The sequence below is a fragment of the Bufo bufo genome, chromosome 5, assembly GCF_905171765.1.
Source record: "Bufo bufo chromosome 5, aBufBuf1.1, whole genome shotgun sequence".
Lineage (NCBI taxonomy): Eukaryota > Metazoa > Chordata > Amphibia > Anura > Bufonidae > Bufo > Bufo bufo.
The window spans coordinates 251244472-251269642 of NC_053393.1; the positions used below are offsets into that span (position 1 = coordinate 251244472).

At 44.3% G+C, this 25171-nt stretch overlaps 2 protein-coding genes across 3 annotated transcripts in view; one reads left to right on the plus strand and one right to left on the minus strand.

Annotated features, from left to right (window-relative positions):
- TERT (telomerase reverse transcriptase) overlaps positions 1-9633 on the minus strand; it is a 153529-nt gene extending 143896 nt beyond the window's left edge. For both annotated transcript variants that reach the window (XM_040432958.1, XM_040432957.1), the window contains exon 1: positions 9393-9633. In XM_040432958.1, coding sequence (XP_040288892.1) covers positions 9393-9605 — 213 coding nt within the window. In that variant the 5' untranslated portion in view covers positions 9606-9633. The remainder of the gene's footprint in view (positions 1-9392) is intronic.
- A 394-nt stretch (positions 9634-10027) lies between these two features.
- Positions 10028-25171, plus strand: part of CLPTM1L (CLPTM1 like) — a 102760-nt gene continuing 87616 nt past the window's right edge. The window contains exons 1-3 of the mRNA XM_040432482.1: positions 10028-10127; positions 13383-13610; positions 15962-16062. Coding sequence (XP_040288416.1) covers positions 13449-13610; positions 15962-16062 — 263 coding nt within the window. The 5' untranslated portion in view covers positions 10028-10127; positions 13383-13448. The remainder of the gene's footprint in view (positions 10128-13382; positions 13611-15961; positions 16063-25171) is intronic.

Genomic DNA, 25171 nt, shown 5'->3' on the forward strand with positions numbered 1-25171 from the left:
GATAGTAATCCTATCATTGGTGGCGCAGTGCGCCCGCCCCTCCTCCGCCCCTCTCTTCTCATTGCCGCCCCTCCTCCACCCCCTCTCTTCTCATTGCCGCCCCTCCTCCGCCCCTCTCTTCTCATTGCCGCCCCTCTCTTCTCATTGCCGCCCCTCCTCCGCCCCTCTCTTCTCATTGCCGCCCCTCCTCCGCCCCTCTCTTCTCATTGGTGGCAGCGGCAGCAGCACAGGGGGAGGGAGGACAGCTTCCTTCTCCCCGTGCTGCTGAGAGAGAACATGAGCGCGCCTATAGCAGCGCGCTCATGTTCAGAGATACTAGACTGCGCAGAAGCGCAGCCCAGTATCGAAAAAACGGAAATCCCGGTATCGTATCGATACCGGGACAAAAGTATCGATTGGGTATCGAAATTTCGATACCCGCAACAACCCTACCCCAGACCTGAATCCAATTGAGCACATCTGGGACATCATGTCTCGCTCTATACACCAACGTCACGTTGCACCACAGACTGTCCAGGAGTTGGCAGATGCTTTAGTCCAGGTCTGGGAGGAGATCCCTCAGGAGACCGTCCGCCACCTCATCAGGAGTATGCACAGGCGTTGTAGGGAGATCATACAGGCACGTGGAGGCCACACACACTACTGAGCCTCATTTTGACTTGTTTTAAGGACATTACATCAAAGTTGGATCCGCCTGTAGTGTGTTTTTCCACTTTAATTTTGAGTGTGACTCCAAATCCAGACCTCCATGGGTTGAAAAATTTGATTTCCATTTTTTTTTTTTTTGTGATTTTGTTGTCAGCACATTCAACTATGTAAAGAACAAAGTATTTCAGAAGAATATTTAATTAACTCAGATCTAGGATGTGTTATTTTTGTGTTCCCTTTATTTTTTTGAGCAGTGTATATACTGCATACCACTTTGTATATACTGCATACCTTCACTGTCCCCACTGTACTGGATCTGCTCAAGCAAGCTACGCATACAGTACAAAGTCTTTTATTTTTTTTTTCATTTCTGACTAGAAAGGTCATGGGATGGAGTGCTTCACATGACTGTGACTGGTAGAATAACTGGCAAAGAGAGCTGTCAATGTGCTGCTAACAGTCAGGAAAGGGGACAATGCTGCTGCCAGTGGAGAGTGGCACAAGGTTGCAAATACGCTCCTGTAACCTGCTTGGCACTGCTAGAGTACTCACTTTTGTTGCCAGAAGTTTAGACATTAAAGGCTGTGTGTTGAGTTATTTTGAGGGCACACCAAATTTACACTGTTATACAAGCTGTACACTGACTACTGTACATCAAAGTGTCATATCTTCAGTGTTGTCCCATAAAAAGATATAATAAAATATTTACAAAAATGTGAGTGGTGTACTCACTTTCGTGAGATACTATATATACACTACTCACCAGAAGTTAGAGATATTTGGCTTTCGGGTGAAATTTATAGAAAATGTAAAAAGTTCACTCTATAGTGATATTATATCATGAAAGTACAGCATTTAATTTAAGTAGAAGCATGCCATGGTGATTTCCTTATCTATAACAATTTATTGAAACAAAAGCCAACAACAGTGGTGGGTATACCCCCACAAAAAATGTCAATGTCTCAATAACTTGTCATGTGGCCTTCAGCATCAATTACAGCCTGACAATGTCTCATGCTGTTCACAAGTCGACTTATTGTCTGCTGAGGCATGGCATCACACTCAGGTCATTAAGGTACAGAGTTACGAGTCTCTATAGAGCGACTCAGTTGATCCCATAGGTTTTCAATGGGGTTCAGGTCTGGAGAAAGTACAGGCCACTCCATTTGAGGTACCCCAGTCTCCAGCAGCAGTTTCCTAATGATGCGACCTCGATGAGCTGGCGCATTGTCGTCCAAGAAGATGAAATTCGGCCTGTGTTGTTCATGCAGAGGCACAATGACTGGGTTAATGATGTTATTCAAGCGGTATGGGCTTGTCACTGTACCATTCACAAAGTGTAGGGCAGTTCTGTATTGACTAGACACACCTGCCCACACTGTAACAACACCACCATCACAAAAGGCTCGTTAGGTGTCAACAGTAGCTGATTCATAGCGCTCTCCTTCACGTCTCGAACATCGTTGGTGGCCATAATTTCTGCTCAGCGTGAATCGACTTTCATCAGTGAACAGCACTGAGGCCCACTGGTCCCTCGTCCAGCGTAGATGCTCCCTGGCCCATGCAAAACGATGACGCCTGTGGTCAGGTACTCCTGCAGGTCATCTAGCACGCAGACCACACTGATGTAAATGGTTTCTAATGTTCTGACGTAATACTTGGGTGCCTCTCACCTCCCTTAAATGTGCCTGGAGATGTGTGGCATTCATCATCCAGTTCCATAGGACACTGTTCACAATGAAACGGTCATCAGTGTGGCATGTGGCCAAAGGACGTCCACTTCTATGCCTTTCTATGACTCTTCCAGTCTTTCTGTTGCAACCTTCTCATGACACTAAGCCCATTGACCACTTCCGTCTGAGAACATCCTGCTTCAAACATTGAACAGTTGGACATGTGTATTCAAAAGTTTAGAGGTCACATTAAGTTCACCTGTAAAGGTTAGAGTGTATTTAGGTTCATCCTGAAATTTCACTCACAAGCCAAATATCCCTAACTTTTAGTGAGTAGTATGTATGTATGTATATATATATATATATATATATATATATATATACACACACTGCTCAAAAAAATAAAGGGAACACAAAAATAACACATCCTAGATCTGAATTAATTAAATATTTTTCTGAAATACTTTGTTCTTTACATAGTTGAATGTGCTGACAACAAAATCACACAAAAATAAAAAAAATGGAAATCAAATTTTTTAACCCATGGAGGTCTGGATTTGGAGTCACACTCAAAATTAAAGTGGAAAAACACACTACAGGCTGATCCAACTTTGATTTAATGTCCTTAAAACAAGTCAAAATGAGGCTCAGTAGTGTGTGTGGCCTCCACGTGCCTATATGACCTCCCTACAACGCCTGCGCATGCTCCTGATGAGGTGGCGGACGGTCTCCTGAGGGATCTCCTCCCAGACCTGGACTAAAGCATCTGCCAACTCCTGGACCGTCTGTGGTGCAACGTGACGTTGGTGGATAGAGCGAGACATGATGTCCCAGATGTGCTCAATTGGATTCAGGTCTGGGGAACGGGCGGGCCAGTCCATAGCATCAATGCCTTCGTCTTGCAGGAACTGCTGACACACTCCAGCCACATGAGGTCTAGCATTGTCTAGCATTAGGAGGAACCCAGGGCCAACCGCACCAGCATATGGTCTCACAAGGGGTCTGAGGATCTCATCTCGGTACCTAATGGCAGTCAGGCTACCTCTGGCGAGCACATGGAGGGCTGTGCGGCCCTCCAAAGAAATGCCACCCCACACCATTACTGACCCAATGCCAAACCGGTCATGCTGGAGGATGTTGCAGGCAGCAGAACGTTCTCCACGGCGTCTCCAGACTCTGTCACGTCTGTCACATGTGCTCAGTGTGAATCTGCTTTCATCTGTGAAGAGCACAGGGCGCCAGTGGCGAATTTGCCAATCTTGGTGTTCTCTGGCAAATGCCAAACGTCCTGCACGGTGTTGGGCTGTAAGCACAACCCCCACCTGTGGACGTCGGGCCCTCATATCACCCTCATGGAGTCTGTTTCTAACCATTTGAGCAGACACATGCACATTTGTGGCCTGCTGGAGGTCATTTTGCAGGGCTCTGCTAAAGGCGGAGGTAGCGGTCCTGCATTTTGCAGGGCTCTAGGCGGAGGTAGCGGTCCTGCTGCTGGGTTGTTGCTCTCCTATGGCCTCCTCCACGTCTCCTGATGTACTGGCCTGTCTCTTGGTAGCGCCTCCATGCTCTTGACACTACGCTGACAGACACAGCAAACCTTCTTGCCACAGCTCGCATTGATTTGCCATCCAGGATAAGCTGCACTACCTGAGCCACTTGTGTGGGTTGTAGACTCCTTCTCATGCTACCACTAGAGTGAAAGCACTGCCAGCATTCAAAAGTGACCAAAACATCAGCCAGGAAGCATAGGAACTGAGAAGTGGTCTGTGGTGACCACCTGCAGAACCACTCCTTTATTGGGGATGTCTTGCTAATTGCCTATAATTTCCACCTGTTGTCTATCCCATTTGCACAACAGCATGTGAAATTGATTGTCACTCAGTGTTGCTTCCTAAGTGGACAGTTTGATTTCACAGAAGTGTGATTGACTTGGAGTTACATTGTGTTGTTTAAGTGTTCACTTAATTTTTTTGAGCAGTGTATATATATATATATATATATATATATATGTATCTAAAGTTTGGACACACCTTCTCATTCAAAGAGTTTTCTTTATTTTCATGACTATGAAAATTGTAGATTCACACTGAAGGCATCAAAACTATGAATTAACACATGTGGAATTATATACATAACAAACAAGTGTGAAACAACTGAAAATAGGTCATATTCTAGGTTCTTCAAAGTAGCCACCTTTTGCTTTGATTACTGCTTTGCACACTCTTGGCATTCTCTTGATGAGCTTCAAGAGGTAGTCCCCTAAAATGGTTTTCACTTCACAGGTGTGCCCTGTCAGGTTTAATAAATGGTATTACTTACCGATAATTTTATTTTACGGAGCCCATGACAGCACCACCAGAGAGAAGGATCCGCCCCCTCGAGACAGGAAACCTGCAGAATAAAAAGGGCGGACACTCTCCTCCCCTTCAGTGAGTTTTCCAAGTATCGGAGGAAGGCCGCCAACATATATTAGACGTGTAAATAACCTTTGAGGATTGAATTCTCTGAAGGGAATTCCAACGGCCCTGACAGGAAGAACCTTGAATGTGGGGCCCCCCACCCCCAAGGACTTGCATCCGTAGTCAGGCAAACCAAATTTTCGATCTTCCACGGGGCCCCCTTTGTGAGATTTTCTTTTTCTAGCCACCAGGCTAGTTCCTGGATAGTCTGGGAAGAGACTTCCAAACTGGCGTCCAGTGATTTGCTCTTCTCCCAACTGGCCAGAATCTCCCACTGTAAGGCCATGGAATGAAATTGTGCCCACCTTACTGCTGGAATACAGGACGTGAGGGAGCCCAGGGCTGACATTGCCTTCCTTATGGATGTCACTGGTCTTTGGGTTAGACTTGTAATCTTGCTTTGAACGGTCTGTATCTTCTCTATAGGCAAAAAACATCTCTGGAGAGAAGAGTCCAAAATTAAGCCCAGGAACACCTGTTTCTTTAGTGGACGGGATCTTGATTTCTCCTCGTTTATCATCCAACCCAGCTTTCCTAAAATGGTACGGACCTCTAGAACTGCTAGACTGCAAGCCTCTTCTGACTGATCTATGATTAAGAAATCGTCTAGGTAAGGGATAAAAAGAATATCCCTTTCCCTTATGTGGGCCGACATCTCTGCCACCAATTTTGTGAACACTCTCGGAGCCATGGAAAGCCCGAAAGGGAGAGCCTGGTATTGAAAATGTTGAAGATGACCGTCTAAAAAAACTGCTACCCTTAGGAACTTCTGATGTTCTACAGCAATGGGGATGTGGTGGTATGCGTCTTTTAGGTCGATAACTGCCATAAAGCACTGAGGGTATAAGAGATTGATCGCTGATTTTATCGTTTCCATCTTGAATTTCTTTGGCTGAAGAGGTTTAGCTTCTTTAGATTTATGATAGTTCTCCAGGAACCGTCTGGTTTTTTGACAAGAAAAAGCGGTGAATAGAACCCTTTTCCTCTTTCCTCTTCCAATACCGGGATTAAAATGGATTTTTCTACTAATTTCAACACCTCTTTTTCCATGATGGATCTTCCCTGCATGGAACAAGGAACTATGGTGGGTAAGAATCAGGCAGGAGGAGACTGAAGGAATTCCAGATAAAGGCCTCTGGATATGGTATCGAGTACCCAAGGGCTCAAGGAAAACTTCCTCCATTCTAATGCGAAATCCTTCAGTCTGCCCCCTACCGGAGTGCTGGCGTCATTGTAGGTCTGACTTCTTTTTATCCGAGGAGGGCTGGCTAAAGAAAAAATTCCTGCTCTTCCTTTGACCCCTAAACCGGTCTTCTCTAGGTTTTCTATCTTGTTCCTGGTTTCCCTTAAAGGGACGAAAGGAGCGACTAAACCTGCTTTTACTGGGGAAGAGCTCTGAAATCCGGGAAACTTTCTCTTTTTGTCAGCCGCCTTATCCAGGAGGTCATCTAAACTAGGACCAAAGAGGTACTCCCCCTCACACGGAACTCCGCAGAGCTTTGTCTTGGAGGCAGTATCGCCACTCCAATTTTTTATCCACAGTGCTCTCCAAGCCGAATTGGATAGGGCTGCTGACTTAGCGGCTAGTCTGACCGAGTCAGCAGACGCATCCGCCAAAAAGTCAGCTGCTTTTTTAATCGTAGGGAGGGAGGCCAGAATCTCCTCACGGGGACTCCTGTTTTTTAGTTGAGTTTCTAATTCAGACAGCCAAACAATTAAGGAACGGGCAGTACAGGTGGAGGCTATACTGGGTCTAAAAGATGAAGTTGATGCCTCCCAAGCTCCCTTAAGGAAAGCGTCTGCTTTTTTATCTAGAGGATCTTTCAATATACCGGTATCCTCAAATGGCAGGGCCATCTTTCTTGAGATCCTGGAGATGGCCACATCAATACGGGGAGCCTTATCCCAGGAGGCAGAGTCCTCGTCTTTGAAGGGGTATTTGAGATTTTTGGAAATAAACACTCTCTTATTGGGTTTCTTCCACTCCCCTTTAATCAAAGCTGCTACATTTTTGTGTACTGGAAAAGTACCATGTTGTCTGGCCTCTAACCCCTCGAACATAATGTCCTGAAAGGATAGGGGCTCCCGGGTCTCTTCTATGCCCATAGTAGAACGAACGGCCTTTAAAAGCTTCTCCGTATTTTCCACAGGGAAACACGGTCTCTGCCCTTGACCTTCTTCCTCATCAGGAGAGGATTGATATGAGATATCAGAAAGTTCAATTATTGAAGAAGGAAAATCCTCCTCTTCTGAAAAAATGGGATTTCGCCGGGTCTCTATACGAATAGGCCTCTGTTCCTTTTTAGCGGTTAAGGAGGAGTTAACCTCTGACCGAACCAAAGCCTGTAGACATTTATGAAAGGAAGGAGATTCTTCTGCAACCGTTTTGTCTATACAGGTCTGGCACATCTTTTTATCCCAGCCAGAGGGAAAATCTACTTTACACAAAACACATTCTCTATTCTTCTTTTTGGCCACCACTTTCCTAGGCTTAACCTGTAAATAAACAGTAATGCCTATCAGTACAAGAGTATCTAGGTCATAAGACCCACACTCACCCCTTCAGAGGTACCGGAGCAGGAGGGACAGCAGGCTCCTCAGAGGGCTTGTCTTCCTCCATGATGCAGGCAGCTCAGCCAGGTCGTAAACAGACACCGGCAACGACCATCGCGCTCCTTCTCCTAGGGCGCATGCAGATGACGTCACTGCTGACGCTTACGCCGGTCACATGACTACAGGAGCGCTATCCGGCACTCACTGCCGAAGCCCCTCCTCTTCCTCCCCCGGTGGCCGGCGTTCCATCTTCGCGGCACCTCCATGGAGGTGCCGGCTTTCCCCAGCTCCAGCACACTGAGTACCCCCTCCGGAGTTCAGCTGTGCCTCTGCTCGGCCCTCAGCGCATCTCGATGCCGCCAACTTCCAGGGACCGCAGGTCAGTAGCGGAGCGCCACCAGAGAGAAGGATCTTGTTGCATCCATGCTGCAGGCTTCCCACCAGAGACAGGAAACCACACTGAAGGGGAGGAGAGTGTCCGCCCTTTTTATTCTGCAGGTTTCCTGTCTCGAGGGGGCGGATCCTTCTCTCTGGTGGTGCTGTCATGGGCGACAGGAAAAAGTGGGATTTCTTGCCTTATAAATGGGGTTGGGACCATCAGTTGCGTTGAGGAGAAGTCAGGTGGATACACAGCTGATAGTCCTACTGAATAGACTGTTAGAATTTGTATTATGGCAAGAAAAAAGCAGCTAAGTAAAGAAAAACGAGTGGCCATCATTACTTTAAGAAATGAAGGTCAGTCAGTCAGCCGAAAAATTGGGAAAACTTTGAAAGTAAGGGCTATTTGACCATGAAGGAGAGTGATGGGGTGCTGCGCCAGATGACCTGGCCTCCACAGTCACCGGACCTGAACCCAATCGAGATGGTTTGGGGTGAGCTGGACCGCAGAGTGAAGGCAAAAGGGCCAACAAGTGCTAAGCATCTCTGGGAACTCCTTCAAGACTGTTGGAAGACCATTTCAGGGGACTACCTCTTGAAGCTCATCAAGAGAATGCCAAGAGTGTGCAAAGCAGTAATCAAGGCAAAAGGTGGCTACTTTGAAGAACCTAGAATATGACATATTTTCAGTTGTTTCACACTTGTTTGTTATGTATATAATTCCACATGTGTTAATTCATAGTTTTGATGCAGTCATGAAAATAAAGAAAACTCTTTGAATGAGAAGGTGTGTCCAAACTTTTGGTCTGTACTGTATATATATATATATATATATATATATATATATATATATTTTATACACACACTCCTAATTACTGATATACTTCACTTTGTGTGGAGCAGTAAATAAATGGCCAAATTCAGTTTTACTTATTCGGGGTTTGATTGATTAGATTGGGGAATTTGGGTGTGTGGCAGAGATAATATATTGGGGAATATGTCAGTGAAAATTCTAGTTGTCCAGATATAATTGAAGAGGAGGTAGGTGACCCTGCAGGTCCAGACTAAAATGCCTTCACACATGGCAGATTTTTGCTACAGAACATTTCTGTGACTCACAATCAGTTCCATTCATTTGAATGGGGTTGTTTTGGTGGGACGCACATGCAGGAATGGGATTCAGCCAGTTCCCTCAGGTTCTCCAGATCCAGTCGTCAAAATTACAGCGGCAGCTGAGCATTTCCATTCCATAGTTTTGCTCCTTAGGCTTATTAAAAGTTGGGTGGTATGTGTATATATGGTGTCTTTATGTGTGTGTACCATGTACATATGGTGCATTTATGTGTGTTGCATATATATGGTGTATGTATATGTAAACGCTGCGCGTCCGCTGTTGAGTAGGGAACCTGTTAAAAATTTGAATCCCACCCCTGCGCACACGGATTTCTGCAAGGCCCATAGAGTTGAATATAGCTGTTTTTCAGTTGCGGAAGTTTTCTAGAACAAAATCTGCACCATGTGAATGCGACCTACGAATCCTACTCCATGCCACATTCATAAAAAATGGTGGATGAGGTACAATGATAAATACCTCAGGTCGCAACCCCAATCAGTTTGGGTTTATGGGGTCAGGCTTCACAGGACATGAGCCAGGGCCATCATGTCACTTCTCTTGGCTTACCTGCAGGAAAGAAATGGGGGAGCAGATTTTCTTGGCCTTTCGCGGTATACAGACCAGCAGCTCCGACAGGAACGTCTTATATCTGCCAATATCCCCCTCCTGCAGCAGAGAAAGCTTTGGCTCGCTGCCCGTCTGCAGGACGTAGACATAGTCACTGATAGTGAACACCTTCCAGTACACGGCCTGCAGGAGATGAACCCCCGCAGCAGCCATGTCATACCGCGCGCCAACCTCAAGCTCTCACCCAGCGGCGCACGGCAGTATCTCTCTCTCACACCAGAGGGCGCTCTCCTATCACCGGTATTGTAGTGACGTGCGGTGAAATGGAGTGAACCTGCTACTAGTATTGAGAAAAAACTGCCCCAGAAAGATTGCAATGATAAGCTGCTGCCAGACAAAGAACTTATCACCCGGGGAAACAATGTGAAAATGTAACATGCCCAATATTTGTTTTGGCCAGAATCACTGCGGAGAGTCTAAAGCCAGTAGGACAGCTTGTACGGTGTACATGAAGATACTACACTTCGTCTCCCACAGATTTCCGTAAAGCAGCCATCATTCCCAGCACTGACTGGGAACCACCATGCCTGCCGCCTAGTTATGACAGCGCAGCTCTAAACAGCATCACGTGGTCTTTATCGCTGACACGCCTTACGTCACTTCCGGGCCCGGCTGATTTCCCGGTTTCTGCGCTGTCCCTCTCGGTTAGAGAGAGATGCTATATACCGGCGATAGGTGAGCCCGCCCGCTTATTGCAGACGTATCTGTGGTGACACGGCAAACCCGGGGATCGGGCAGAGCCGGTCCCTTAGTGAATAGCGCGTGGGCCAGTATGTTCTGCCCGGGGTGGTCGGACTCCCCGGATCTGATGAGTGCATTATATGGCAGTGTGGCCTTAGTGTCTCCTGTCCTCCTCAGAGACAGGGCTTTCTACATATGGTATGTCCTGTGTACATGGCTGCTGCAGCTGTCACTCAGGGTTCTATACATATGGTATGTCCTGTGTACATGGCTGCTGCAGCTGTCACTCAGGGACAGGGTTCTATACATATGGTATGTCCTGTGTACATGGCTGCTGCAGCTATCACTCAGGGCTTTATACATATGGTATGTCCTGTGTACATGGCTGCTGCAGCTATGACTCGGGGACAAGCCTTTATATATGGTATGTCCTGTGTACATGGCTGCTGCAGCTATCACTCAGGGACAGGGTTCTATACATATGGTATATCCTGTGTACATGGCTGCTGCAGCTATCACTCAGGGACAGGGTTCTATACATATGGTATATCCTGTGTACATGGCTGCTGCAGCTATCACTCAGGGACACGGCTTTACATATGGTACCTCCTCTGTACATGGCTGCTGCAGTTGTCACTCAGGGACAGGGCTTTACATATGGTATGTCCTGTGTACATGGCTGCTGCAGCTATCACTCAGGGACAAGGCTTTACATATGGTATGTCCTCTTTACATGGCTGCTGCATCTATCACTCAGGGACAGGGCTTTATACATATGGTATGTCCTGTGTACATGGCTGCTGCAGCTATCACTCAGGGACAGGGTTCTATACATATGGTATGTCCTGTGTACATGGCTGCTGCAGCTATCACTCAGGGACAAGGCTTTACATATGGTATGTCCTCTGTACATTGCTGCTGCAGTTGTCACTCAGGGACATGGTTCTATACATATGGTATGTCCTGTGTACATGGCTGCTGCAGCTATCACTCAGGGACACGGCTTTACATGTGGTACGTCCTCTGTACATGGCTGCTGCAGCTATCACTAATGGACAAGGCTTTACATATGGTATGTCCTGTGTACACGTCTGCTACAGTTATCACTCAGGGACAGGGTTCTATACATATGGTATGTCCTGTGTACATGGCTGCTGCAGCTATCACTCAGGGACAGGGCTTTACATATGGTACCTCCTCTGTACATGGCTGCTGCAGCTATCACTCAGGGGTAGGGCTTTCTACCTATATTACCTCCCCTGTACATGGCTGCTGCAGCTATCACTCAGTGACATGGTTTTTCATATGGTATGTCCTCTGTAAATGGCTGCTGCAGCTATCACTCAGGGACAAGGCTTTATACATATGGTATGTCCTGTGTACATGGCTGCTGCAGCTATTACTCGGGGACAAGGTTTTACATATGGTACCTCCTCTGTAAATGGCTGCTGCAGCTATCACTCAGGGACAGGGCTTTATACATATGGTATGTCCTGTGTACATGACTGTAGCAGCTATCACTCACGGACAGAGCTTTATACATTTGGTGTGTCCTCTGTAAATGGCTGCTGCAGCTATCACTCGGGGACAGAGCTTTATACATTTGGTGTGTCCTCTGTACATGGCTGCTGCAGCTATCACTCAGGGACAGGGTTCTATACATATGGTACGTCCTGTGTACATCGCTGCTGCAGCTATCACTCGGGGACAAGGTTTTACATATGGTACCTCCTCTGTAAATGGCTGCTGCAGCTATCACTCGGGGACAAGGCTTTATACATATGGTATGTCCTGTGTACATGACTGTAGCAGCTATCACTCAGGGACAGGGTTCTATACATATGGTACGTCCTGTGTACATCGCTGCTGCACCTATCACTCAGGGATAGGGTTTTATCCATATGGTATTTCCTGTGTACATTGCTGCTGCAGCTATCACTCGGGGACAAGGTTTTACATATGGTACCTCCTCTGTAAATGGCTGCTGCAGCTATCACTCAGGGACAAGGCTTTATACATATGGTATGTCCTGTGTACATGACTGTAGCAGCTATCACTCAGGGACATGGCTTTACATATGGTACCCACTCTGTACATGGCTGCTGCAGCTATCACTCGGGGACAGAGCTTTATACATATGGTGTGTCCTCTGTAAATGGCTGCTGCAGCTATCACTCACGGACAGAGCTTTATACATATGGTATGTCCTCTGTAAATGGCTGCTGCAGCTATCACTCACGGACAGAGCTTTATACATTTAGTGTGTCCTCTGTAAATGGCTGCTGCAGCTATCACTCTGGGACAGAGCTTTATACATATGGTGTGTCCTCTGTACATGGCTGCTGCAGCTATCACTCGGGGACAGAGCTTTATACATATGGTGTGTCCTCTGTACATGGCTGCTGCAGCTATCACTCGGGGACAGAGCTTTATACATATGGTGTGTCCTCTGTACATGGCTGCTGCAGCTATCACTCGGGGACAGAGCTTTATACATATGGTGTGTCCTCTGTACATGGCTGCTGCAGCTGTCAATCATGACAAGGCTTCATACATATAGTACGTCCTCTGTACTTGGCTGCTAGGATATGCCCCCATTGTCTTATAGGTGCAGGTCCCACCTCTCTGACCGGCACCTACAACGAGAACGGAGCGCTTGCTCGGCTATTTCCGTCTGCCCCATAGAAATGAATGGGAGCAGGGGCCGCACGTGCGCTGTGCGCTCCCATTCACTTGTATGGGAGCAGTGCTTGGTGGTGGACATATACCAGGAAACCCGGGGTCCTCCAGCCACAGCTCTCCCCGCTCTGTTCTCGTTGTAGGTGCGGGTCCCAGAGGTGGGTCCTGCACGTATCAGGCAATGGGAGCATATCCTAGCAATATGCCCCCATTGTATGTGATGATAATACCCCTTTAAGCCATAAAACGTGTGTGACGGCCAAATTTGCTGTGTGGCCCTAGCCTTACGAAAACTGTATTAAAGTAAAAACCACCCCATGAATGATTGTTCTCTTCTCCGCCCGCAAACAGGACTAAAATAGTCCCATTCTCGGGATTAGTGGGGAGACCCCATAGCAGTCAGTGTTTTCTGAACTATGTAGAGGTGAGGAAGCCCCTCAGAGGACTAGGTTTAGTTCAGTAACTGTAGTTGTGCATTTCTGCTTCTGTGTTTGGATGTTCCTGCTGATGCTACATTCAATGTAATTTATAGGTATCCCGGGCAGATTCATGCTTTGTTTTTCCCTACAGATCTTTCCTTCCTCTACCAGTTTTGGATCCCAAATTGCTTTTGTGCTGCACTTTTCTCCATCTACGATGCTGAACAGAAGCTCCTTCACTACCCTGGTGGTTGGCGTGTTCATTGTATATGTAGTGCATACCTGCTGGGTAATGTATGGCATCGTCTACACAAAACCCTGTGAAAGCCACAGTGACAACTGTATCAAGCCATACCTATCTAAGAGACCGAAGCTTCAGGTATGCATATATTATGTACACATATGTATATTATGTGTCTGGAGATACACTATGTAGACACCCCTCCTAGCTTCAGCGGTGGAAAGCACACCACCGCTGGGCTCTGGGCTGAGGAATCTACCAGACTATCACAAAGCCCAGTGCCTACTGTCAAATTTAGTTAAGGAATAATTTGATAGAGTTGTCTATCAGTATTTGGGCTAGGCTTGTTATTTTAGTGAAGAGTAATGTATGGGTTTATCCCACAAATAATGTGAAAATATAAATAAGACATCATATAGTACATGGCGATCTCTTTCTAAGAACCTTAGAATCAGCCCTGTATCTCAAATGGATCCAGAGATTTGCCCATTCATTGCTGCAATTGATCTGCTAGAATTATTTCAAGCTGGCAGCTTGGGTGGAGGGGGTGTTTGGGTGCAATATCTCAGGGGCGTTACCTTTCTGCTCTATCTGGTGGCATTTGAGTAATGGAACTGAGCATGTAAGTCAACCTCAATGAGCTGGACAGAGAATTAAAAAAAAATAAAAAGGACAAACAGCAGGTGGCACTATACATATAGTTATCAACAAGGTCCCTTTTAGGTACCCTCGGGCTATTATTTAATTATATTCTAATGGTCTGTAGGACCATAAATCCCTGTAGGGGTCCCTAACTAATATTTAAAATCTTATCTTTATTATTTAACTACAAAAAAACATATAAGAAATGTAGGGGAAAAAAGAACACAATTAAAATTGTCAGTTATCAATGGAATGTGAGATAATTATTGTTTCTGCTGGTTGCTTGCTACAACCATTATAGCATATTATTAACTGTGGATTACAGAGTGCGTGGGGATGTCTGTTCCATATATGTATTAACATTTATCCTCTGGGGGTCACAGGTTGGTGTTTAGCATCCAAACCGTCCTAGGGTTGACATAGACGCGAGTATTCCAGTTTTATTTGTGCACCAAGGCGTTACCTATTCACAAGGTCACACTTTCAGAGTACTTGTGTCAAAAGGATGCAGAGAGCTACCACTGTCTAGCCCAAACACTAAGGGCAACAATTTAGTTGACAGTGTTGCCACCCCTTAGGGCTGACACTATTATAGCAATCCGCAATTGGACACACTTTGCTAGTGTAGTTATACTGTTACCTCCATTTATATTTATGGAGGTCAGTGTGACATCGCTCTATGTCCACTCCCTTTTTGTATGCGGCTCGGTCTGTATGCAATTCTGTCTCAGCTCTATACTATTGCTAGAGCGCAGCTCGGTTTGTATGCAAATCTGTCTCGGCTCTATACTGTTGCTAGAGCACTGTGAGTCAGTTGTACACCACTCTGTATTAATTACCTCACTATTATACAGCTCGAGGTCCCTACGCTACTCATGAACTCTCCACTAAACTTTTCTCACTTGCTCCGTAACTGTCTAAAAATAGATCGCACTATACAACCCCTCCCGACATGTTTCGCCACAGACTGTGGCTTCGTCAGGGGATATGGGGTATGGAACGCCTTGGTGCACAAATAAAACTGGAATACTCGCGTCTATGTCAACCCTAGGACGGTTTGGATGCTAAACACCAACCTGTGACCCCCAGAGGATAAATGTTAATACATATATGGAACAGACATCCCCACGCACTCTGTAATCCACAGTTAATAATATGCTATAATGGTTGTAGCAAGCAACCAGCAGAAACAATAATTATCTCACATTCCATTGATAACTGACAATTTTAATTGTGTTCTTTTTTCCCCTACATTTCTTATATGTTTTTTTGTAGTTAAATAATAAAGATTTTAAATATTAGTTAGGGACCCCTACAGGGATTTATGGTCCTACAGACCATTAGAATATAACTATACATATAGATTACAAAAGTATTCGGATCCAGGTCCTGGTTTGAAAAATGTAGAATATTTTTCAGGGGACAAATCCTTTAAAGGTGTTATCTGAGATGATTAAATATCTGAGATAGGCCCCCAAATGGCGTAAAAAAAAAATTCAAAAAAAAATGAATGTATAGCTATCTCTTTCTCTAATGCCACTCCCTGTGCTGCTGGTTCTGCCCTCCTGGCTTGTCACTAGGCCTTCTGTGGAGCTCAGTCCTATTGAAGGGAATGGGATTGAGCATCAGCACTAAGCACACACAGTGCTGATCTTGATATGGTAGGCAGAGGATGCAGCGCTCATCAAATCACTGCGGCACCTTCAAACAGCTCGTCGTCAGGGGTGCTGGGAGATGGACTCCCACCAGTCTAATATTGATCACTTGTCCTGAGGATAGGTTACCAGTCTGTAAGTCCTGGAAACCCCCTTTAACACCACATGCATTTCTCTTCTCTTCCCTTTCAGTTGAGTGTATATACTACTACAAGGACTAGTATTAGCGCGGAGAATAACGTTGATTTGGTTTTGAATGTTGACAACTTTGATGTGGAGACAAGATTTGAAAGGTAAGTTCTAACAGCATAACTTACACATTAGTACTGTTTTATTTACTTTTACATTGGTAAAACGAAAAGACATCAACAGAGAAATCGAAAAAAAGGAGCAATGATACGGAATTGCCAATTACTGTTTTAGAGTGCACTCACAAGGTGTGGATTTTGCTGCAGAATTTTTCCCTTCGTCCTATGACAGCACCAGGAGAGAGGATCCTCCGCCCAGGACTGGAAATCCACAGATATTTAGGAAGGAGGTGCCTCTCTATTCCTCAGTGGTTTTACTGTGCTAGGAGAGGATTCCTACGAGCATCTGCTGGGGCGTAGTTTCTCTCCAAGTTAATTCGCCGGCTGGGCTGGCGAGCGTGCCGGGTGAGTTCCCCGCTATGCGCTCCTTTGAAGACTGTGGAGGAGGTGACATACCTTGGAGCCTTCTGGGGATCCTTTTTTTATTTTTTTTTATTTCTTGCTTGACGCAAGTTGGGCTTCGGTGATCATGATAGCGGGCACAATCGGGCAAGAGGACGGGAGCGCGGGTGTTTGGAGAGGAAGCATCTCCCGTACGTAGTATCGCGAGACCGCGGTGAGCAGGAAGTGAGATCCTTTGTCTCCTAGTACGCTGGAGATTTGAATTCCGGATGCATTTAAGCCCACCTAGAGGGGCCTGTGGATCCTTGTCGTGAAGGACCAGATCCAAGGCGTGCATTGGACCTCTGGCAGTATGGAGAGGCACAGAAGGACCCGTCTGCACCTTTGGTATGGTTGGAGGTTGGAGGGTATTTACTGCAGGATGTTCTTTCCCCCTTTTGGTTTCCTTGACATGTGAGTTTATTATGGCATATTGTCTTTTAGGATAAACCCAGGAAGGTATCTGCTAAGACAAAGCATAAGAAATGTGGAAAGCCAAATTACCCCCATCCTATGTTAAACTACTCTGTTGTTCCTGCATAGAAAACACTATGGGCCAGATTTATCATTAGCTCAAGTCAAAATAATGGAGGGAAAAAGTCACAAATTTTTTCGCAATCGTTAAAAGTGCGCAAAATTTTGTGACTTTTATTGGCTCTGCGTTATGCTCGCCAGTTTTCTGAAAGTGGGCATGTTTTCTTATGTAAATAAATCTCTAGACAGATTTACTATTGCAACAATTTTAAAAGTCGCAAAAAATTGCGCAATATTACTCCAGTTAGGACCATGCTTATCTTATGCAACTTTTTAATAGGACACGTGACTTTTTCGTAAAGACGTGCGATTTTTGTAAAGCCCCTTACTGAAGGATAAACTGCTACCGTCAAACCTCATTTATCACAGTATTAAAGGACCATTAATAAATCTGACTTTGGACATATGTAAAAGTGGAGTAAGATGTAAGTGTAATGATAAATCTGGCCCAATAGTCGAATGTGGACCCAATAGTAGTAACTGCAGATGCCAGTCCAGTTGGCTGGGGAGCTCACGTCCAGGGCAGGGTTCTGCAGGGCACCTGGGACGGATCGATATGTGCAGCTTCTTCAAATGTAAAAGAGTTGATGGCGGTTCTAGCCTTGCAGGAGATTTTGCCCTTGCTCGAGAATCGTCATCTAAAAGTTTTTTCAGACAATGGTTCCATTGTAGCTTATCTGAATCATCAGGGAGGGACCAGGTCCATAGATTTAACTCAAATAGCTGCTCCGATTTTTTTCCTTACTAGAAGGAAGAGTCCTGTCTTTGTCAGCCATTCCTATCAGAGGAGTGGACAACCGACAGTTGGATTTTTTGAGTTGCCACAAGCTAGACCAGAGAGAGTGGTCTTTGAATCAAGGGGTTTTCTTCCAGCTAGTACACCTTTCTACCTTTCTGTTGGATCTCTTTGCTACAAGATCCAACAGAAAGGTAGAAATGTTTTTTTCCCACTCTCCTTTTGGCGGTGGATGCCTTTCTACAGCCGTGGGACCAGGGTCTTCTCTATGCATTTTGTCCTCTTCAGTTAATCTCCAGGGTTCTCAAGAAGATAAGGGAGGACAGGGCTGCGGTGATCATGATAGCACCTTTTTGGCCCCGTCGTGCTTGGTTCACTTGGCTGAGACTTCTTTCAGTAGGGGAGCCTTGGGTGCTACCAGAGATCCCGGACTTATTAAGCCCGGGGCCAGTCATCCACCCTCCGGTAAAAGGCCTTCACTCGACAGCCTGGTTTTTGAAAGGTCATTGCTAATGCATAGAGGTTTGTCTGAATCCGTTATTTCCACCTTGCTTAAAAGTAGGAAACCGGTAACCACCAAGATCTATGCAAGAACCTGGGCGGCTTTCTTTGCTTTCCTGGGAATTGATCCTGTCCCGCAGTGTAGTCTCTCTGTTCCCAGGATTTTGCATTTTCTTCTGAAGGGTCTAGAGAAGGGTCTTTCCCTTAGTACTATAAAGGTCCAGATTTCGGCTTTGAGGGTTTTGTTTGACGTTAGATTAGCTGTTCATCCTCTTATCATGGGGTTTTGTAAAACAATTGCTAGGGAGATTCCAGCTAGGATTTTGCAAGTTCTTCCCTGGGACTTAAATCTAGTGTTGCAATGTTTGATGATAGGACCCTTTTGAACCGATTTCTGAGATCTCTATCAGGATGTTGACTCATAAATGTGCTTTTTAGTAGCAATCACATCAGCTAGAAGGATCTGGGAGATCCAGGCCTTGTCCATCAATCCCCCATATAGTTCCATCCAGAAGGATAGAATTGTCCTTAGACCAGACCCAGCCTTCCTTCCTGCAGTAGTGTCGAACTTCCATAAGTCTCAGCAGGTGGTGCTTCTGTCCTTTGGTACCAATCCCAGGTGTCAAAAAGAGTTGGAGTTTAGTTGCTTAGATGTCAGGAGATCTGTTCTAGCTTACCTGGATGCTACTAGGGAATGGAGGAAGTCTTGTTCATTCAGTATTCAGGTCCTAATAAGGGAAAGGCTGCTAGCAAAAGTTCCATAGCCAGGTGGATTAAGCAGGCTATCTGTCTAGCTTATGTTTCCTTACAGAAACCAGTACCTATGGGTTGGACAGCACACTCCACAATAGTGGTATCTACTTCATGGGCAGAGAGAGCGGATGTGTCTATCCACGATATTTGCAAAGCGGCTACCTGGTCTTCTGCTCTAACCTTTTATAGGCACTATAGACTGGACCTCTCTTCTGTCTCTGACCTTTCTTTTGGTCGTAAGGTCTTTCAAGCTGTTGTCCCACCCTAAGGCCTCATGCACTCGACTGTATGTATTTTGCAGTCCACATAAAACGGATCTGCAAAAAATAAGGATGACGTCCGTGTGCATTCCATATTTTGTGGAACAGAACAGCTGGTCCCTAATAGAACCGTACTATCGATGTCCGTAATGCGGACATTAATAGGACATGTTCTAGTTTTTGCGGAACGGGAATATGGAAACAGAATGCACACGGAGTAACTTCCATATTTTTTTGCGGACCCATTGAAATAAATGGTTCCGTATACGGTCCGCAAAAAAAAAAAAATGCAGGAGGCCTAACTCTCTATCTCTGTTATCTCTGGGAAAAAATTATGATTACACTTACCGGTAATTAGATTTTTCAGAGTCCATGACAGCACCCTTATATTCCCTCCCTTGCTTGTTGGTGGTGGATCTTGGTTATGGTGCACAGGGTATGCAAGAAAAAAAAAAAAATATATATATATATATATATATATATATATATATATATATATATATAATAAAGTTCGAGGAACTAAACTCAATGGATTCGGGTGAATCAGAAGAATGGATATCGGGGATGCTCTCTTTTGTCTCCGAAGACCACTGAGGAATGGAGAGGCCCCTCCTTCTTAAATATCTGTGGGTTTCCTGTCCTGGGCAGAGGATCCTCTCTCCTGGTGCTGTCATGGACTCTGGAAAATCTAATTACTGGTAAGCGTAATCATCATTTTCCATCACATTAGGGTACTTTCACACTAGCGTTAAAGTTCTCCGGTATCGAGTTTCGTCATAGGGGCTCAATACCGGAAAAAAAAGCTTCAGTTTTATCCTAATGCATTCTGAATGGAGAGCATTCCATTCAGTATGCATCAGGATGTCTTCAGTTCAGTTACTCTTACGGTATTTGGCCTGAGAAAATACAGCATCATGCTGTGTATTTTCTCCGGCCCAAATTCCGTAACACTTGCTGGAATGCCGGATCCGGCATTAATTTCTATTAAAATGTATTAATGCCGGATCTGGTACTGTGTTCCGGTGATCTGCGCGGACCTTTAAGAATGAGAAGAAAAAAAAATACCGGATCCGTTTTTCTGGATGACACCGGAGAGACAGATCCTGTGTTTCAATGCATTTGTCAGCCAGATCCGGAAACAAATGCTATCCGTTTGCATACGGATTTCTGGATCCGTCAGGCAGTTCCGGATTCGGAACTACCTGCCGGAATACAACAACGCAAGTGTGAAAGTACCCTAATACACTGCTTATATCCAGGGGTTATGACCACGCTGCAGTCGGTGGCCGTACTTGGACACTGTAAGAAGAAGCACTGGCCTCTCTGGTGGCCAGGATCCTTGGAGAGCACATAGGCATGTATATGCAGCAGCTCCTGTCCCGGCCGGCCCACATCTGCACTGGAAAAGAGCAGTGTATAATGCGATATCAATATGGACAATCACAGTACATTAGTAATTGCCTTGTATTAACTTTCTCTACATGATAAATGTCATTTGCTGAAATGAGACATCTCCTTTAAGGTCACAGCAGAGGTGACCGGAGTGTACATGCCTAAAAGTCCAGAATCCACTTTGCTTTTCATGTTCAGTGTGGCTCAGTCTTCCTATAAATGAAGGGGTTTTCCCATTATCAGAAGTTGTCTAAATAGTATGTGTGCCTTATAAGCTGTTCAGAGTTCTGCTAATGGGCTGATTTTGGGGGGAATAAACTTCTATTTCCCTATGAGATCCTGTCACTTCCACAACCTGTATAGGATTGTGTGTGGAAGGTGCATGGTTCAGCGTACAGCAACGCTCCCACAACTGAACAAAACCTGTCCCCTGAATTGTTGGTAGAACCTTTCCTCTTCTTTTATTATTATCCTTGGAAAACACATGGTTAATACCCTTTTTTCCACTTGTTTTCTTGGTCTTTTAGGGCCCCCCCCCCCCCACAATAGCCTTCTCCTTCATTCTTTCTTACTTTTTCTTCCCTCCTTAACTTTTTTCCTTCTTATCTTGTCCCCTTTCTCCTGTTTTCATCATTGTCTCCTCTGAACCTCCTTCCTACCTCTTCTACTTCTCTACTTCCTTCTGTTTCATTCTGCCCTTTTCCTTTCCCTCTCTTTGTATGATTTTATGTTTTTCTTCCAGGGCACCTTTAGGAATCTTAAAACTTAATGATGGTCTTAATTCATATGTGAATACTTTCTCGTTGATCCGTTCTACTTTGTTTTATTCTCTTGGAATTTTTTTTCCCCAAAATTCTATTAGAAACGCCAACAGTACAATTCAATGCAAACAACAAAATTATATTCTTTTTTCCCCCCTATTCATACCCAAGCAACCCTTGCGATGCGTCTCCCGCCCCCCAATCGATAAACGTAAAAAAAGGGGGATAATGAGGGAATAGAGACAGGAAAACCTTAAAACTTCAATTCTCCCCAAATTTTAATCAATTTTTCCTCAGGGTTTCTGTTTTTATACAGAATATTTTCATATCTCTTAATCTTATTAACAAGGTTTAGCCATGTGGTAATACTTGGAGTATTTCGAGAAAACCAATCCCGAGTAATCAAAAGTCTTGCCCCCCCCCCAATATTGTTTCAGCTCTGTACATAACCCAAACATATGCAAGTGATCCGCGCCCGGTAAATCGCACCGTGGATAGTTAGCAGTAACCCTTAAGCCACATTTATTTAGCCATAGCAGTGTGATATCAATTTGGTGCAAGATATTATATTCAAGCAAAACGTGATTAAAGTTATGAGCAGGGTGGATTCGATTTAAATCAAAATGATTTAAATCACTAGTCAGTAAGGCTTGATTTAAATCATAGTTTTCTACATAAAGACTAATTCTTGCTGGTATAACTTATAATATGTAAGTAGATGAAGATTTAAACAACTTTTCATATTAGTTTGATTAGGTTGATTCTGCATTCATAGGTTTGTAGAAGTTAGGATTAAGGTACTTTTCTCAACTCTGTTCATGTTATAACATTTTTGCTGTGAAGAAGAGGCATGTGATCTCTGCTGAGTCAAAAGTAAACCAAGCATCTGTGATAATATCTTGTAGGCAGAGAAACTGCCCAATAATCTTACAAAAACCTCTGGAAGAGTATGACATTGTGAATGGATTAATGGAATTTATTTACCCAAAAAATTACACATATAGAAACATAGAATGTGTCAGCAGATAAGAACCATTCGGCCCATCTAGTCTGCCCAATATACTGAATACTATGGCCCTATCTTATATGAAGGATGGCCTTATGCCTATCCCATGCATGCTTAAACTCCTTCACTGTATTTGCAGCTACCACTTCTGCAGGAAGGCTATTCCATGCATCCACTACTCTCTCAGTAAAGTAATACTTCCTGCTATTACTTTTAAACCTTTGCCCCTCTAATTTAAAACTATGTCCTCTTGTAGCAGTTTTTCTTCTTTTAAATATTCTCTCCTCTTTTACCTTGTTGATTCCCTTTATGTATTTAAAAGTTTCTATCATATCCCCTTCTGTCTCGCCTTTCTTCCAAGCTATACATGTTAAGGTCCTTTAATCTTTCCTGGTAAGTTTTGTCCTGCAATCCATGTACTAGTTTAGTAGCTCTTCTCTGAACTCTCTCCAAAGTATCAATATCCTTCTGGAGATATGGTCTCCATGGCTGAGCACAATACTCCAAATGAGGTCTCACTAGTGCTCTGTAGAGCGGCATGAGCACCTCCCTCTTTCTACTGGTAATGCCTCTCCCTATACACCCAAGCATTCTGCTAGCATTTCCTGCTGCTCTATGACATTGTCTGCCTACCTTTAAGTCTTCTGAAATAATGACCCCTAAATCCCTTTCCCCAGATACTGAGGTTAGGACTGTATCACTGATTTTATATTCTGCTCTTGGGTTTTTATGCCCCAGGTGCATTATCTTGCACTTATCAACATAAAATTTTAGTTGCCAGATTTTTGACCATTCCTCTAGTTTTCCTAAATCCTTTTCCATTTGGTGTATCCCTCCAGGAACATCAACCCTGTTACAAATCTTTGTGTCATCATAAAAAAGACACACCTTACCATCGAGGCCTTCTGCAATATACACTGCTCAAAAAAATAAAGGGAACACAAAAATAACACATCCTAGATCTGAATTAATAAAATATTTTTCTGAAATACTTTGTTCTTTACATAGTTGAATGTGCTGACAACAAAATCACACAAAAATAAAAAAAATGGAAATCAAATTTTTTAACCCATGGAGGTCTGGATTTGGAGTCACACTCAAAATTAAAGTGGAAAAACACTCTACAGGCTGATCCAACTTTGATGTAATGTCCTTAAAACAAGTCAAAATGAGGCTCAGTAGTGTGTGTGGCCTCCACGTGCCTGTATGACCTCCCTACAACGCCTGTGCATGCTTAGTGGTGAGCTGGCAAAACCGCTAACAGATTTATTTAACCAATCATTAGTAACAGGAGTCGTCCCGGAAGATTGGAAATTGACAAATGTCGTGCCCATTCACAAGAAAGGTAGTAGGGAGGAATGGAGCAACTATAGACCAGTGAGTCTGACATCAATAGTAGGCAAATTAATGGAAACCCTATTAAAGGATAGGATTGTGGAACATCTAAAATCCCATGGATTGCAAGATGAAAAACAACATGGGTTTACTTCAGGGAGATCATGTCAAACAAATCTTATTGGTTTTTTGTTTGACTGGGTGACTAAAATAATAGACGGTGGAGGTGCAGTAGACATCGCATATCTAGATTTTAGTAAGGCTTTTGACACTGTCCCACATAGAAGACTTATCAATAAACTGCAGTCATTGAGCATGGACTCCCATATTGAGTGGATTAGGCAGTGGCTGAGTGACAGACAACAGAGGGTTGTAGTCCATGGAGAACATTCAAAACAAGGTCATGTTACCAGTGGGGTTCCACAGGGATCTGTACTGGGACCAATTTTGTTTAATATCTTCATAAGTGATATTGCAAAAGGCCTCGATGGGAAGGTTTGTCTTTTTGCTGATGACACAAAGATATGTAACAGGGTTGATGTTCCTGGAGGGAAACGCCAAATGGAAAAGGATTTAGGAAAACTAGAAGAATGGTCAGAACTCTGGCAACTGAAATTTTATGTGGATAAGTGCAAGATAATGCACCTGGGGCATAAAAACCCAAGGGCAGAATATAGAATATTTGACACAGTCCTGACCTCAGTATCTGAGGAAAGGGATTTAGGAGTAATTATTTCAGAAGACTTAAAGGTGGGAAGACAATGTAATAGGGCAGCACGAAATGCCAGCAGAATGCTTGGATGTATAGGGAGAGGTATAAGCAGTAGAAAGAGTGAAGTGCTTATGCCGCTGTACAGAACACTGGTGAGACCTCACTTGGAGTATTGTGCGCAGTACTGGGGGCCATATCTCCAGAAGGATATAGATACTCTAGAGAGAGTTCAGAGAAGAGCTACTAAACTAGTACATGGATTGCAGGATAAAACTTACCAGGAAAGGTTAAAGGACCTTAACATGTATAGCTTGGAAGAAAGAAGAGACAGAGGGGATATGATAGAAACTTTTAAATACATAAAGGGAATCAACTCGGTAAAGGAGGAGAGCATATTTAAAAGAAGAAAAACTACCACAAGAGGACACAGTTTTAAATTAGAGGGGCAAAGGTTTAAAAGTAATATAAGGAAGTATTACTTTACTGAGAGAGTAGTGGATGCATGGAATAGCCTTCCTGCAGAAGTGGTAGCTGCAAATACAGTGAAGTGGTTTAAGCATGCATGGGATAGGCATATGGCTATCCTTCATATAAGATAGGGCCAGGGGCTATCCATAGTATTCAGATATATTGGGCAGACTAGATGGGCCAAATGGTTCTTATCTGCCGACACATTCTATGTTTCTATGTTTCCTGATGAGGTGGCGGACGGTCTCCTGAGGG